This window comes from Scyliorhinus canicula, chromosome 8, assembly GCF_902713615.1.
Source record: "Scyliorhinus canicula chromosome 8, sScyCan1.1, whole genome shotgun sequence".
Lineage (NCBI taxonomy): Eukaryota > Metazoa > Chordata > Chondrichthyes > Carcharhiniformes > Scyliorhinidae > Scyliorhinus > Scyliorhinus canicula.
The window spans coordinates 192455587-192469901 of NC_052153.1; the positions used below are offsets into that span (position 1 = coordinate 192455587).

Genomic DNA, 14315 nt, shown 5'->3' on the forward strand with positions numbered 1-14315 from the left:
CAATGTTTGGGAAGTTGAAGTCACCCATGACTACTACCCTGTGATTTCTGCACCTTTCCAAAATCTGTTTCCCAATCTGTTCCTCCACATCTCTGCTGCTATTGGGGGGCCTATAGAAAACTCCCAACAAGGTGACTGCTCCTTTCCTATTTCTGACTTCAACCCATATTACCTCAGTAGGCAGATCCCCCTCGAACTGCCTTTCTGCAGCTGTTATACTATCTCTAATTAACAATGCCACCCCCCACCTCTTTTACCATCCTCCCTAATCTTGTTGAAACATCTATAGCCAGGGACCTCCAACAACCATTTCTGCCCCTCTTCTATCCAAGTTTCCGTGATGGCCACCACATCGTAGTCCCAAGTACAGATCCATGCCTTAAGTTCACCCACCTTATTCCTGATGCTTCTTGCATTGACGTATACACACTTCAACCCATCTCCTTGCCTGCAAGTACTCTCCTTTGTCAGTGTTACCTTCCCCACTGCGTCACTAAAAGCTTTGGCGTCCTGACTATCGTCTTCCTTAGTTGCTGGACTACAAATCCGGTTCCCATTCCCCTGACAAATTAGTTTAAACCCTCCCGAAGACTACTAGAAAACCTCCCCCCCAGGATATTGGTGCCCCTCCGGTTCAGATGCAACCCGTCCTGCTTGTACATGTCCCACCTTCCCCAGAATGCGCTCCAATTATCCAAATACCTGAAGCCCTCCCTCCTACACCATTCCTGCAGCCACGTGTTCAACTGCACTCTCCCTATTCCTAGCCTCGCTATCACGTGGCACCGGCAACAAACCAGAGATAACAACTCTGTCTGTCCGGGCCTTTAACTCCCTGAACTTGTTTATTACCTCCACACCCCTTGTCCTACCTACGTCGTTGGTACCAATGTGCACCACGACTTCTGGCTGCTCACCCTCCCCCTTCAGGATCCTGAAGACACGATCCGAGACATCCCTGGCCCTGGCACCCGGGATGCAACATACCTTTCGGGAGTCTTGCTCACGACCACAGAATCTCCCATCTATTCCCCATACCATTGAATCTCCTATTACTATTGCTTTTCTATGCTCCCCCTTCCCTTCTGAGCCCCAGAGCCAGACTCAGTGCCAGACACCTGGCCGCTGGGGCCTTCCCCCGGTAGGTCATCCCCCCCAACAGCATCCAAAACGGTATACTTGTTTTGAAGGGGAACGGCCACGAGGGATCCCTGCACTGTCTGCCTGTTAGTTTTATTTCCCCTGACTGTAACCCAGCTACTCTTGTCCAGTACCTTGGGTGTGGCTACCTCCCTGTAACTCTTCTCGATAACCCCCTCTGCCTCCCGGATGATCCGAAGTTCATCCAGCTCCAGTTCCCTAACACGGTCTCTGAGGAGATGGAGTTGGGTGCACTTCCCGCAGGTATAGTCAGCGGGGACACCAGTGGTATCCCTCACCACCCACATCCTACAGGAGGAGCATGCAACTGCCCTAGCCTCCATCCCCTCTTACTTTACAGAATTAGCTGCCCCTTGGACCAACTGGACCTCCGCCCTCCGACTCTACTTCCAGTCAGCTGTACTCTAAACTCCTGGCTCCCTTCACGCTCTTTGATAAATATAGTAAATGAAATGTAAGGAGCACCTTATTCCCTCCTCACCTAACTCCCTCAGTCACCAAACTCTCACTGTAGCACTCAAATGCCACAAGCTCAGCACTCCCTCAGTCACCAAACTCTCACTGTAGCACTCAAATGCCACAAGCTCAGCACTCCAGTGCAAACTAGAGTTAGGACTGAGCTTCGGAGGAACTTCTTCATCCAAAGGGTTGTGAATCTATGGCATTCCTTGCCCAGAGAAGCAGTTGAGACTCCTTCATTAAATGTTTTCAAGATAAAGATCGATAGTTTTTTGAAGAATAAAGGGATTAAGGGTTATGGTGTTCGGGCGGGAAAATGGAGTTGAGTCCACAAAGATCAGCCATGATCTCATTGAATGGCGGAACAGGCTCGAAGGGCCAGATGGCCTCCTCCTGCTCCTAGTTATTATGTTCTTATGATAGATTGTTGTTGCTGTACCAAGGCACTAGGTTCTCTATCTCTCCTGTATTCTGACTCGCCGTTGTTCGAGAGCTGACCCACTAAGGTCGTGTCATCAGCAAACTTGTAGATGGAGTTGGAACTAAATTTTGCCACGCAGTCATGTGTGTACATGGAGTATAGTAGGGGGTTAAGTACGCAGCCTTGTGGGGCCCCGGTATTGAGGACTATCGTGGAGGAGGTGTTGTTGTTTATCCTTACTGATTGTGGTCTGTGGATCAGGAAGTCGAGGATCCAGTTGCAGAGGGAGGAGCCAAGTCCTAGGTTTTGGAGTTTGGTTATGACCTTGGCTGGGATTATAGTGTTGAAGGCGGAGCTGTAGTCAATGAACAGGAGTCTGATGTAGGAGTCTTTGTTGTTGAGATGCTCCAGGGATGAGTACAGGGCAAGGGAGATGGAGTCTGCTGTGGACTGGTTGTGGCGATATGCGAGTTGCAGTGGATTGAGGCATTCTGGAAGATATGAGTTGATGTGTCTCCTGACCAACATCTCGAAGCACTTCATAATGACAGATGTTCAAAGATGTGCGGGTTAGGTGGATTGGCCTTCCTCAACTGCCCTTGGTGTCCAAAAAGGTTAGCTGGGTTACGGGGATAGGGTGGAGGTGTGGGCTTCGATAGGGTGCTCTTTCCAAGGGCCGGTGCAGACTCGATGGGCCGAATGGCCTCCTTCTGCACTGTACATTGTATAAAGTCAGGGCCACCGGACGGTAGTCATTGAGGCACGTTGCCTGGTTCATTGGTACCGGTATGATGGTGGTCTTCTTGAAGCAGGTGGGGACCTCGGAGTGGAGTAGGGATAGGTTAAAGATGTCTGTGAATACCTCTGCCAGCTGGTATGCGCAGGCTCTGAGTGCATGACCAGGGATCTCTACGGGCCCATCGCCTTCCGTGAGTTCACTTTCAGGAAGGCCGATCTGACTTCGGAAACTGATGATGGGTATGGGTGAATTATGGGCTGCTGGGGCACTCGACAGCGGATTGTTGGTTACCTGCTCAAACCGAGCATAGAATGCATTAAGTTAATCGGGGAGGGGTGCGCTGCTGCCAGAGATACTGCTCGGCTTAGCTTTGTAGCCCGTTATGTTGTTTAGTCCTTGCCACAACCGCCGAGAGTCTGTCTGCGACTCTAGCTTAGTGAACCGGAGAATCCTGTCCATTGTCTCTCCATGTTCTCCCGACCAAAATGCATCACTTCACACTTTTCCACATTTGAATTTCAGCTGCTATCTGTCTGCCCATTCCACCAACTCATCTGCGCGCTTTTAAATTTCTGCACTGTCATCAAAGTTCACAATACCTCCAAGTTTCCTATCACCCACAAAGTCTGAAATCGTGTCCCGTACACCAAGGTCGAGCTCATTAATTTATATCAGAGAAAGAATGGGCCCCTGGGGAACTCCGTTACAAACCTTCCTCCAGCCCAGAAAATATCCATTAAGGAAGAGCGATACAGACTTGAAATGGTAACTTTAATTTCTCTCTGCACAGGTGCTGCCAGACCTGCTGAGTTTTCCCAGTTTTTTTTTCCATTTTTGATCCTTAATCATTATTCGCTGTTGCTACTTCCTGTCGTTCAGCCAATTTTTTCCCCACGTAGCCACTGTCCCTTGTAACTCGTAAGTTGCAAAGTTTCTCACAGGTCTGTTGTGTGGCACTGTATCGAATGCCTTCTGAAAGTCCATGTACACCACATCAACAGCTTTACCCTCATCGACCCTCGCTGTTACCTCGTGAAAAAACTCCATCAAGTTAGTGAAACACGATTTTTCCCTTTGGAAATCCATGCTGGCTCTCCTTAATTGAACCACAATTGTCCATGTGACTGATAATTCTGTCCTGTTTCCAGACGTTCCCCACCATTGAAGTTAACCCGACTGGTCTGTCGTTACTGGGCTTATCCTTCGACCCTTTCAACAACTTGGAAGTATTTTACTTGGAAAAAATGATGGCAATTGAAATGTGTTTTCAATAAATAAACCTTTGATGTTTGAACGAAGGGGTCTGGTGGTTGTATGTGACCAGAGTGGAATAGAGCGGGGGGTTGTGAGTTTGATACCTCGGAGAATTATTCTCACCAAGTGTTTCCTCTGAACCAGATCGGCCGAGCCCCCCACAGGACCTGCAGTTGGAAACGCTGAACTGTACAGCCTTCAGGATCCGATGGAGACCACCAAGGCGGCACAGTGGCATCACCAGTTACACGGTAAATAAAATAGCTTTTCTACATCAAGTAAGGTTCATGTCCAGTGGATTAAGATGCAACCTCAATATTTAATGGCATTCCATTATTGCTATTCCCCTGAACTAGGGAAGGAGGGATTCCAACATTATTGAAACGGCCCCTAATCATTCACCTTGGTCCCTGAGTGGACATGGGGGGTCTTTCGGACATTGTCCTGAAACTGGGTGGACATTGGAGGGTCTTTGGGACATTGTCCTGAAACTGGGTGGACATTGGAGGGTCTTTGGGACATTGTCCTGAAACTGGGTGGACATTGGAGGGTCTTTGGGACATTGTCCTGAAACTGGGTGGACATTGGAGGGTCTTTGGGACATTGTCCTGAAACTGGGTGGACATTGGAGGGTCTTTGGGACATTGTCCTGAAACTGGGTGGACATTGGAGGGTCTTTGGGACATTGTCCTGAAACTGGGTGGACATTGGAGGGTCTTTGGGACATTGTCCTGAAACTGGGTGGACATTGGAGGGTCTTTGGGACATTGTCCTGAAACTGGGTGGACATTGAGGTGGTCTTTGGGGCATTTCCCTGGTCCCCAGCGGAGAAGCGGAATCGTCTAGTCAGTATCCTCTCTGCCGGGTGAAGGGGAACAGTCTCATAAACATTGTCCTGAGTGAGGGAAGGTTGGGAATTTATAGTCTCCTGACTCTATTGAAGTGATGGAAAGAGATGCCCTGGAAACTGCGAGTGGACATTTTCATGAGGAATAATTGAAATCAAACTGACTGATTTACTCTCCTGTGTCTGTGATTCCTATTGACCAGGTACTGTACGCAGAGATGAAGAATAACAGACCTGTCCTGCCCAAGATAGCTCAGGATGTACAGCTTAGCCAGGACCACCGCAGCACGGTTAGTATCTGGCATTGTGGGAGATGGTTATTTCTTGTATTTTACACTCAGGACTGGCTCTCCACACCCCAGTGTAAATTCTGGGTGTGATCCCAACTCCACTTAGCTGGTTCATGGGGGGCTTGTTGAAGGGTCGATATGGGGAGACAAAACTGTGGGAGGGGGACCTCCGGTTGATACCCCTCTACTGTGAGTCAGGCACCATCCCTTTCACCGACCAACAGCCCACAGGAACCAACCTGCTGGACTACACCTTGGGTTCAGGCCTTATCCATTATACTGGAGAAGAGGTGGGATAGGGGCCCATAATTGGACATCAACTACCCACGTTTAGGCTTCAAATGGAGCCATGGGTGGACCGTGGGTGGACCATGGGAAGCCTCTCCCGCCACTTGTCACATCACGGAGGGGTTGGGTGGGCTGGCGACGGATATTTACAGGTCCTTCTGCCCTTCCTGCCCGGGGCTTTGCCATGGTGTTCCATTTCAATTACCCTCACAGCCTTGTACCTCACTGGGTTTTATGTTGGTTAGAAAATCTAACTCCATCTAACCCTATCAGTTCCTTCACTCTCGTTCAACATGTCAATTGGACCACCCCTGTTATCTTCTGTATTTGAGCGATTCCAGTCTGTGGAACCTTTCCCCATCATTTAACTCAGTCCTGGTGAATCTGCCTCCCCTCCAGCTGTAATGTATTCTTCCGGGATGCAATCACTCCACACGGGGTCTGATTAGAGATGACTGGGAAATAACTACCATTCCTTTGCATTTCCCGTCCCCAAACCTTTTCTCCCTGGAGCTCCCTCTACACATCGCTAAAAACATGCGTCAGCCCAATATGCATGGGCAGCCTGGTGGCATAGTGGTTAGCACAATTGCTTCACAGCTCCAGGGTCCCAGGTTCGATTCCCGGCTCGGGTCACTGTCTGTGCGGAGTTTTCACGTCCTCCCCGTGTGTGCGTGGGTTTCCTCCGGGTGCTCCAGTTTCCTCCCACAGTCCAAAGATGTGCGGGTTAGGTGGATTGGCCACGCTAAATTGCCCTTAAGGTCCAAAATTGCCCTTAGTGTTGGGTGGGGTGACTGGGCTGTGTGGATGGGGTGGGGGTGTGGGCTTGGGTAGGGTGCTCTTTCAAAGAGCCGGTGCAGACTCGATGGGCCGAATGGCCTCCTTCTGCACTGTAAATTCTATGAATCTATGAATATTCGGAGCAGTGCTCCTTATTGGCCCAGTATGACATGTTGCACCTCGCAGTCTTGCCTCGGTGATGTAGACCTCTGTGCTGTGGGTCAATGGACTGGATGTAGTAATGGGGTCGGGGGAGAAAGCAGAGACCCTACAGGGTCTGTCCAGTCTATGGCGATCTGCAGCTGAACCTCCACAGGTCCAGTTCTGAAGGAAGCTGAGAGGTTGATTATTGCCTAAGGTGATAATTTTTATCTCTATTTTGCAGGATCCGATGATAGGTTCACAAACGTATGTAAGTATACTGAAAAGTTAAATAATGGGTAGAATTTTACAGTCGCTCCCACCAAAGTCAATAGAGATTTGAATGTCGCATCACCTATTACAGCCCTGCGCTCCCCCCCCCCCCCCCCCCCCCATGCCCCCGCCACAACAGGACCATAATATTCCACCCAATGTTTGACCCTATCGACTGAATTTTAGTTCTCATGGGAATATTCGTTCGTCGCCCTGGGCTGGGCAGTCCCACTGCTCTCCTGCCTGGGTTTCCAATTTCCATTCTCCATGAGCTACAGCTGCCTGTGTCTGAGCTCTTACCAAATCCAGTTCACCAAAAGGCTCTCTGCCCCATGGCCTACACTGGCTTCCAGTCCTGCCGTGCCTTGAGTTCAAAATTCTCCTCCTTCCTTGGCCTCACTCTCCCGATCTCTCGCCCCGTAACACTCTGCAATATCTGTGCCCATATAATCACCAATTTTAATTGCTGCACCATCAAAGGCCATCCCTTCAGTTGCCTGGGTTCCAAAATTCACTCCTGAAAACTCCTGTGCCTCTCTCTCTTTGTTGGACTGTGTCTAACTTTGGCTGATTGCCTTCCTGTCAAATACCTTGGGACATTTTACCTCAGGAGAGTTGCTATCAAGAAGCAGGGTGTTGTTGTTGTTGTATTCCTGAAATTAGATCCATTAATCCTGGTGAACAATTTCCTTTGGCTCATCTTTGGAAAAAGTCTATTTTGCCGAAGGGGCACTTCATTAATAACTTGGCAGATACTCAAACAATTGTAAAAATATGTGTATTGTAAGGAATACACAGGGTAAACAATCAGGTAATAATATTTCTCACCACCAGATGGAGATAAGGAGCAGACGTATAAATATCATGTGACCCCTGGGATTCTGGGAGAAGGTGGTTAGGTGTGAGATGGATTAGTTGCACAGCATAGAGTTCTGTTGTAAGAGATATCGTATAGTTTTATTTAATAACTTATTCCTTGTTGACTGTTTGGATTTATAGTTTAGTAGGGTAAATGAATTAGCCTTGCTAAATAACTCATTTGATGCTCTTTGTTAACACGATGTTCTCAAGACATCCTGATAGACCCAACAGAGAACATCACAACAATGATCAGATAATCTGGATCAGTGCGTGATACCGAGGGTACATTTCAGTGTGTGATGCCCGGGTGTATTTCAGTGCGTGATACCCGGGTGTATTTCGGTGTGTGATACCCGGGTGTATTTCGGTGCGTGATACCCGGCTGTATTTCGGTGTGTGATACCCGGGTGTATTTCGGTGTGTGATACCCGGGTGTATTCCGGTGCATGATACCCGAGTGTATTTCGGTGTGTGATACCCGGGTGTATTTCGGTGTGTGATACCCGGGTGTATTTCGGTGTGTGATATCCGGGTGTATTTCGGTGTGTGATACCCGGGTGTATTTCGGTGCGTGATACTCGGGTGTATTTCGGTGTGTGATACCCGGGTGTATTTCGGTGTGTGATACCCGGGTGTATTGCAGTGTGTGATACCCGGGTGTATTTCAGTGTGTGATGCCCGGGTGTATTTCAGTGCGTGATACCCGGGTGTATTTCGGTGTGTGATACCCGGGTGTATTCCGGTGCATGATACCCGGGTGTATTTCGGTGTGTGATACCCGGGTGTATTTCGGTGTGCGATACCCGGGTGTATTTCGGTGTGTGATATCCAGGTGTATTTCGGTGTGTGATACCCGGGTGTATTTCGGTGCGTGATACCCGGGTGTATTTCGGTGCGTGATACCCGGGTGTATTTCGGTGTGTGATACCCGGGTGTATTTCGGTGTGTGATACCCGGGTGTATTGCAGTGTGTGATACCCGGGTGTATTTCAGTGTGTGATACCCGGGTGTATTTCGGTGTGTGATACCCAGGTGTATTTCGGTTTTGGATACCCAGGTGTATTTCAGTGCGTGATACCCGGCTGTATTTCGGTGTGTGATACCCGGGTGTATTTCGGTGTGTGATACCCGGGTGTATTCCGGTGCATGATACCCGAGTGTATTTCGGTGTGTGATACCCGGGTGTATTTCGGTGTGTGATACCCGGGTGTATTTCGGTGTGTGATATCCGGGTGTATTTCGGTGTGTGATACCCGGGTGTATTTCGGTGCGTGATACTCGGGTGTATTTCGGTGTGTGATACCCGGGTGTATTTCGGTGTGTGATACCCGGGTGTATTGCAGTGTGTGATACCCGGGTGTATTTCAGTGTGTGATGCCCGGGTGTATTTCAGTGCGTGATACCCGGGTGTATTTCGGTGTGTGATACCGGGTGTATTCCGGTGCATGATACCCGGGTGTATTTCGGTGTGTGATACCCGGGTGTATTTCGGTGTGCGATACCCGGGTGTATTTCGGTGTGTGATATCCAGGTGTATTTCGGTGTGTGATACCCGGGTGTATTTCGGTGCGTGATACCCGGGTGTATTTCGGTGTGTGATACCCGGGTGTATTTCGGTGTGTGATACCCGGGTGTATTGCAGTGTGTGATACCCGGGTGTATTTCAGTGTGTGATACCCGGGTGTATTTCGGTGTGTGATACCCAGGTGTATTTCGGTTTGGATACCCAGGTGTATTTCAGTGCGTGATACCCGGGTGTATTTCGGTGTGTGATACCCGGGTGTATTTCGGTGCATGATACCCGGGTGTATTTCGGTGTGTGATACCCAGGTGTATTTCAGTGCGTGATACCCGGGTGTATTCCGGTGTGTGATACCCGGGTGTATTTCGGTGCGTGATACCCGGGTGTATTTGGGTGTGTGATACCCGGCAGTATTTCGGTGTTTGATACCGGGTGTATTTCAGTGCGTGATACCCGGGTGTATTTCAGTGTGTGATACCCGGGTGTATTTCGGTGCGTGATTCCCGGGTGTATTTTGGTGTGTGATACCAGAGTGTTTTTCAGTGTGTGATACCCGGGTGTATTTCTGTGCGTGATACCCGGGTGTATTTCGGTGTGTGATACCCGGGTGTATTTCGGTGTGTGATACCCGGGGGTATTTCGGTGTGTGATACCCGGGTGTATGTCGGTGTGTGATACCCGGGTGTATTTTGGTGCGTGATACCCGGCTGTATTTCGGTGTGTTATACCCGGTGTATTTCGGTGTGTGATACCTGGGTGTATTTCGGTGTGTGATACCCGGGTGTATTTCAGTGCGTGATACCCGGGTGTATTTCAGTGCGTGATACCCGGGTGTATTTCAGTGCGTGATACCCAGGTGTATTTCAGTGCGTGATACCCGGGTGTATTTCGGTGCGTGATACCCGGGTGTATTTCGGTGCGTGATACCCGGGTGTATTTCAGTGCGTGATACCCGGGTGTATTTCGGTGTGTGATACCTGGGTGTATTTCGATTTGATACCCGGGTGTATTTCGGTGTGTGATACCCGGGTGTATTTCGGTGCGTGATACCCGCGTGTATTTCGGTGCGTGATACCCGGTTGTATTTCGGTGCGCGATACCCGGGTGTATTTCGGTGTGTGATACCCGCGTGTATTTCGGTGCGTGATACCCGGGTGTATTTCGGTGTGTGATACCCGGGTGTATTTCGGTGTGTTATACCCGGGTGTATTTCGGTGTGTGATACCCGGGTGTATTTCGGTTTGTGATACCCAGGTGTATTTCAGTGCGTGATACCCGGGTGTATTTCGGTGTGTGATACCCGGGTGTATTTCGGTGTGTGATACCCGGGTGTATTTCGGTGTGTCATACCCGGGTGTATTTTGGTGCGTGATACCCGGGTGTATTTCGGTGCGTGATACCCTGGTGTATTTCGGTGTGTGATACCCGGGTGTATTTCGGTGTGTGATACCCGGGTGTATTGCAGTGTGTGATACCCGGGTGTATTTCAGTGTGTGATACCTGGGTGTATTTCGGTGTGTGATACCCAGGTGTATTTCGGTGTGTGATACCCAGGTGTATTTCAGTGCGTGATACCCGGGTGTAATTCGGTGCGTGATACCCGGGTGTATTTCGGTGCGTGATACCCGAGTGTATTTCGGTGTGTGATACCCAGGTGTATTTCAGTGCATGATATCCGGGTGTATTTCGGTGTGTGATACCCGGGTGTATTTCGGTGTGTGATACCCGGGTGTATTTTGGTGTGTGATACCCGGGTGTATTTCGGTGTGTGATACCCGGGTGTATTTCGGTGTGTGATACCTGGGTGTATTTCTGTGTGTGATACCCGTGTGTATTTCAGTGCGTGATACCCGGGTGTATTTCCGTTTGTGATACCCAGGTGTATTTCAGTGCGTGATACCCGGGTGTATTTCGGTGTGTGATACCCGGGTGTATTTCAGTGCGTGATACCCGGGTGTATTTAGGTGTGTGATACCCGGGTGTATTTTGGTGTGTGATACCCGGGTGTATTTCGGTGTGTGATACCCGGGTGTATTTCGGTGCGTGATACCCAGCTGTATTTCGGTGTGTGATACCCGTGTGTATTTTGGTGCGTGATACCCGGGTGTATTTTGGTGCGTGATACCCGGGTGGATTTCGGTGTGTGATACCCAGGTGTATTTCGGTCTGTGATACCCAGGTGTATTTCGGTGTGTGATATCCGGGTGTATTTCGGTGCGTGATACCCGGGTGTATTTCGGTGCGTGATACCCAGCTGTATTTCGGTGTGTGATACCCGGGTGTATTTCGGTGTGTGATACCCCGGTGTATTTCGGTGTGTTATACCCGGGTGTATTTCGGTGTGTGATACCCGGGTGTATTTCGGTGTGTGATACCCGGGTGTATTTCAGTGCGTGATACCCGGGTGTATTTTTGTGTGTGATATCCGGGTGTATTTCGGTGTGTTATACCCGGGTGTATTTCGGTGTGTGATACCCGGGTGTATTTCGGTGTGTGATACCCGGGTGTATTTCAGTGCGTGATACCCGGGTGTATTTTTGTGTGTGATACCCGGGTGTATTTCGGTACGTGATACCCGGGTGTATTTCGGTGTGTGATACCCGGGTGTATTTCGGTGCGTGATACCCGGGTGTATTTCGGTGTGTGATACCCGGCTGTATTTCGGTTCGTGATACCCAGGTGTATTTCGGTGTGTGATACCCGGGTGTATTTCGGTGCGTGATACCCGGGTGTATTTTGGTGTGTGATACCCGGGTGTATTTCAGTATGTGATACCCGGGTGTATTTCGGTGCGTGATACCCGGGTGTATTTCAGTGTGTGATACCTGGGTGTATTTCGGTGTGTGATACCCGGGTGTATTTCGGTGTGTGATACCTGGGTGTATTTCGGTGTGTGATACCCGGCTGTATTTCGGAGTGTGATACCCGGGTGTATTTCGGTGTTTGATACCCGGGTGTATTTCGGTGTGTGATACCCGGGTGTATTTCGGTGTTTTATACCCGGGTGTATTTCGGTGTGTGATACCCGGATGTATTTCGGTGTGTGATACCCGGGTGTATTTAGGTGCGTGATACCCGGGTGTATTTCGGTGCGTGATACCCGGGTGTATTTCGGTGCGTGATACCCGGGTGTATTTCGGTGTGTGATACCCGGGTGTATTTCGGTGCGTGATACCCGGGTGTATTTTGGTTTGTGATACTCGGGTGTATTTCGGTATGTGATACCCGGGTGTATTTTGGTGCGTGATACCCGGGTGTATTTCGGTGCGTGATACCCGGGTGTATTTCAGTGTGTCACACCCGGGTGTATTTCGGTGCGTGATAACCAGGTGTATTTCGGTGTGTGATACCCGGGTGTATTTCAGTATGTGATACCCGGGTGTATTTCGGTGTGTGATACCCGGGTGTATTTCGGTGCGTGATACCCGGGTGTATTTCGGTGTGTGATACCCGGGTGTATTTCAGTATGTGATACCCGGGTGTATTTCGGTGCGTGATACCCGGGTGTATTTCAGTGTTTGATACCCGGGTGTATTTCAGTGCGTGATACCCGGGTGTATTTCAGTGCGTGATACCCGGGTGTATTTCGGTGTGTGATACCCAGGTGTATTTCGGTGTGTGATAACTGGGTGTATTTCGGTGCGTGATACCTGGGTGTATTTCGGTGCGTGATACCCGGGTGTATTTCGGTGTGTGATATCCGGGTGTATTTCGGTGCGTGATACCCGGGTGTATTTCGGTGTGTGATTCCCGGGTGTATTTCGGTGCGTGATACCCGGGTGTATTTCGGTGCGTGATACCCGGGTGTATTTCGGTGTGTGATACCCGGGTGTATTTCGGTGCGTGATACCCGGGTGTATTTCGGTGTGTGACACCCGGGTGTATTTCGGTGCTTGATACCCGGGTGTATTTCGGTGTGTGATACCCGGGTGTATTTCGGTGCGTGATACCCGGGTGTATTTCGGTGCGTGATACCCGGGTGTATTTCGGTGTGTGATAACCGGGTGTATTTCGGTGCGTGATACCTGGGTGTATTTCGGTGCGTGATACCCGGGTGTATTTCGGTGTGTGATACCCGGGTGTATTTCGGTGCTTGATACCCGGGTGTATTTCGGAGCGTGATACTCGGGTGTATTTCGGTGTGTGATACCCGGGTGTATTGCGGTGTGTGACACCCGGGTGTATTTCGGTGCGTGATACCCGGGTGTATTTCGGTGTGTGATACCTGGGTGTATTTCGGTGTGTGATACCCGGGTGTATTTCGGTGTGTGATACCCGGGTGTATTTCGGTGTGTGATACCCGGGTGTATTTCGGTGTGTGATACCCGGGAGTATTTCGGTGTGTGATACACGGGTGTATTTCGGTGTGTGATACCCGGGTGTATTTCGGTGTGTGATACCCGGGTGTATTTCGGTGCGTGATACCCGGGTGTATTTCGTTGCGTGATACCCGGGTGTATTTCGGTGCGTGATACCCGGGTGTATTTCGGTGCGTGATACCCGGCTGTATTTCGGTGCGTGATACCCGGCTGTATTTCGGTGCGTGATACCCGGGTGTATTTCGGTGTCTGATACCCGGGTGTATTTCGGTGCGTGATACCCGGGTGTATTTCGGTGTGTGATACCCGGGTGTATTTCGGTGTGTGATACCCGGGTGTATTTCAGTGTGTGATACGCGGGTGTATTTCGGTGTGTGATACCCGGGTGTATTTCGGTGTGTGATACGCGGGTGTATTTCGGTGTGTGATACCCGGGTGTATTTCGGTGCGTGGTACCCGGGTGTATTTCGGTGTGTGATACCCGGGTGTATTTCGGTGTGTGATATCCGGCTGTATTTCGGAGTGTGATACCCGGGTGTATTTCAGGGCGTGATACCCGGGTGTATTTCAGTGGGTGATACCCGGGTGTATTTCGGTGTGTGATAGCTGGGTGTATTTCGGTGCGTGATACCTGGGTGTATTTCGGTGTGTTATACCCGGATGTATTTCGGTGTGTGATACCCGGGTGTATTTCGGTGTGTGATACCCAGGTGTATTTTGGTGTGTGATACCCGGGTGTATTTCGGTGCGTGATACCCGCGTGTATTTCGGTGCGTGATACCCGGGTGTATTTCGGTGCGTGATACCCGGGTGTATTTCGGTGTGTGATACCCGGGTGTATTTCGGTGTGTGATACCCGGGTGTGTTTCAGTGCGTGTTACCCGGGTGTATTTTTGTGTGTGATACCCGGGTGTATTTCGGTGCGTGATACCCGGGTGTATTTCGGTGTGTGATACCCGG

At 50.0% G+C, this 14315-nt stretch overlaps 1 protein-coding gene across 3 annotated transcripts in view; it reads left to right on the plus strand.

Annotated features, from left to right (window-relative positions):
* Positions 1–14315, plus strand: part of LOC119970772 (pikachurin) — a 179106-nt gene that overhangs the window by 28434 nt on the left and 136357 nt on the right. For all 3 annotated transcript variants that reach the window (XM_038805930.1, XM_038805928.1, XM_038805929.1), the window contains exons 2-4: positions 4179–4285; positions 5085–5171; positions 6625–6651. In XM_038805930.1, coding sequence (XP_038661858.1) covers positions 5100–5171; positions 6625–6651 — 99 coding nt within the window. In that variant the 5' untranslated portion in view covers positions 4179–4285; positions 5085–5099. The remainder of the gene's footprint in view (positions 1–4178; positions 4286–5084; positions 5172–6624; positions 6652–14315) is intronic.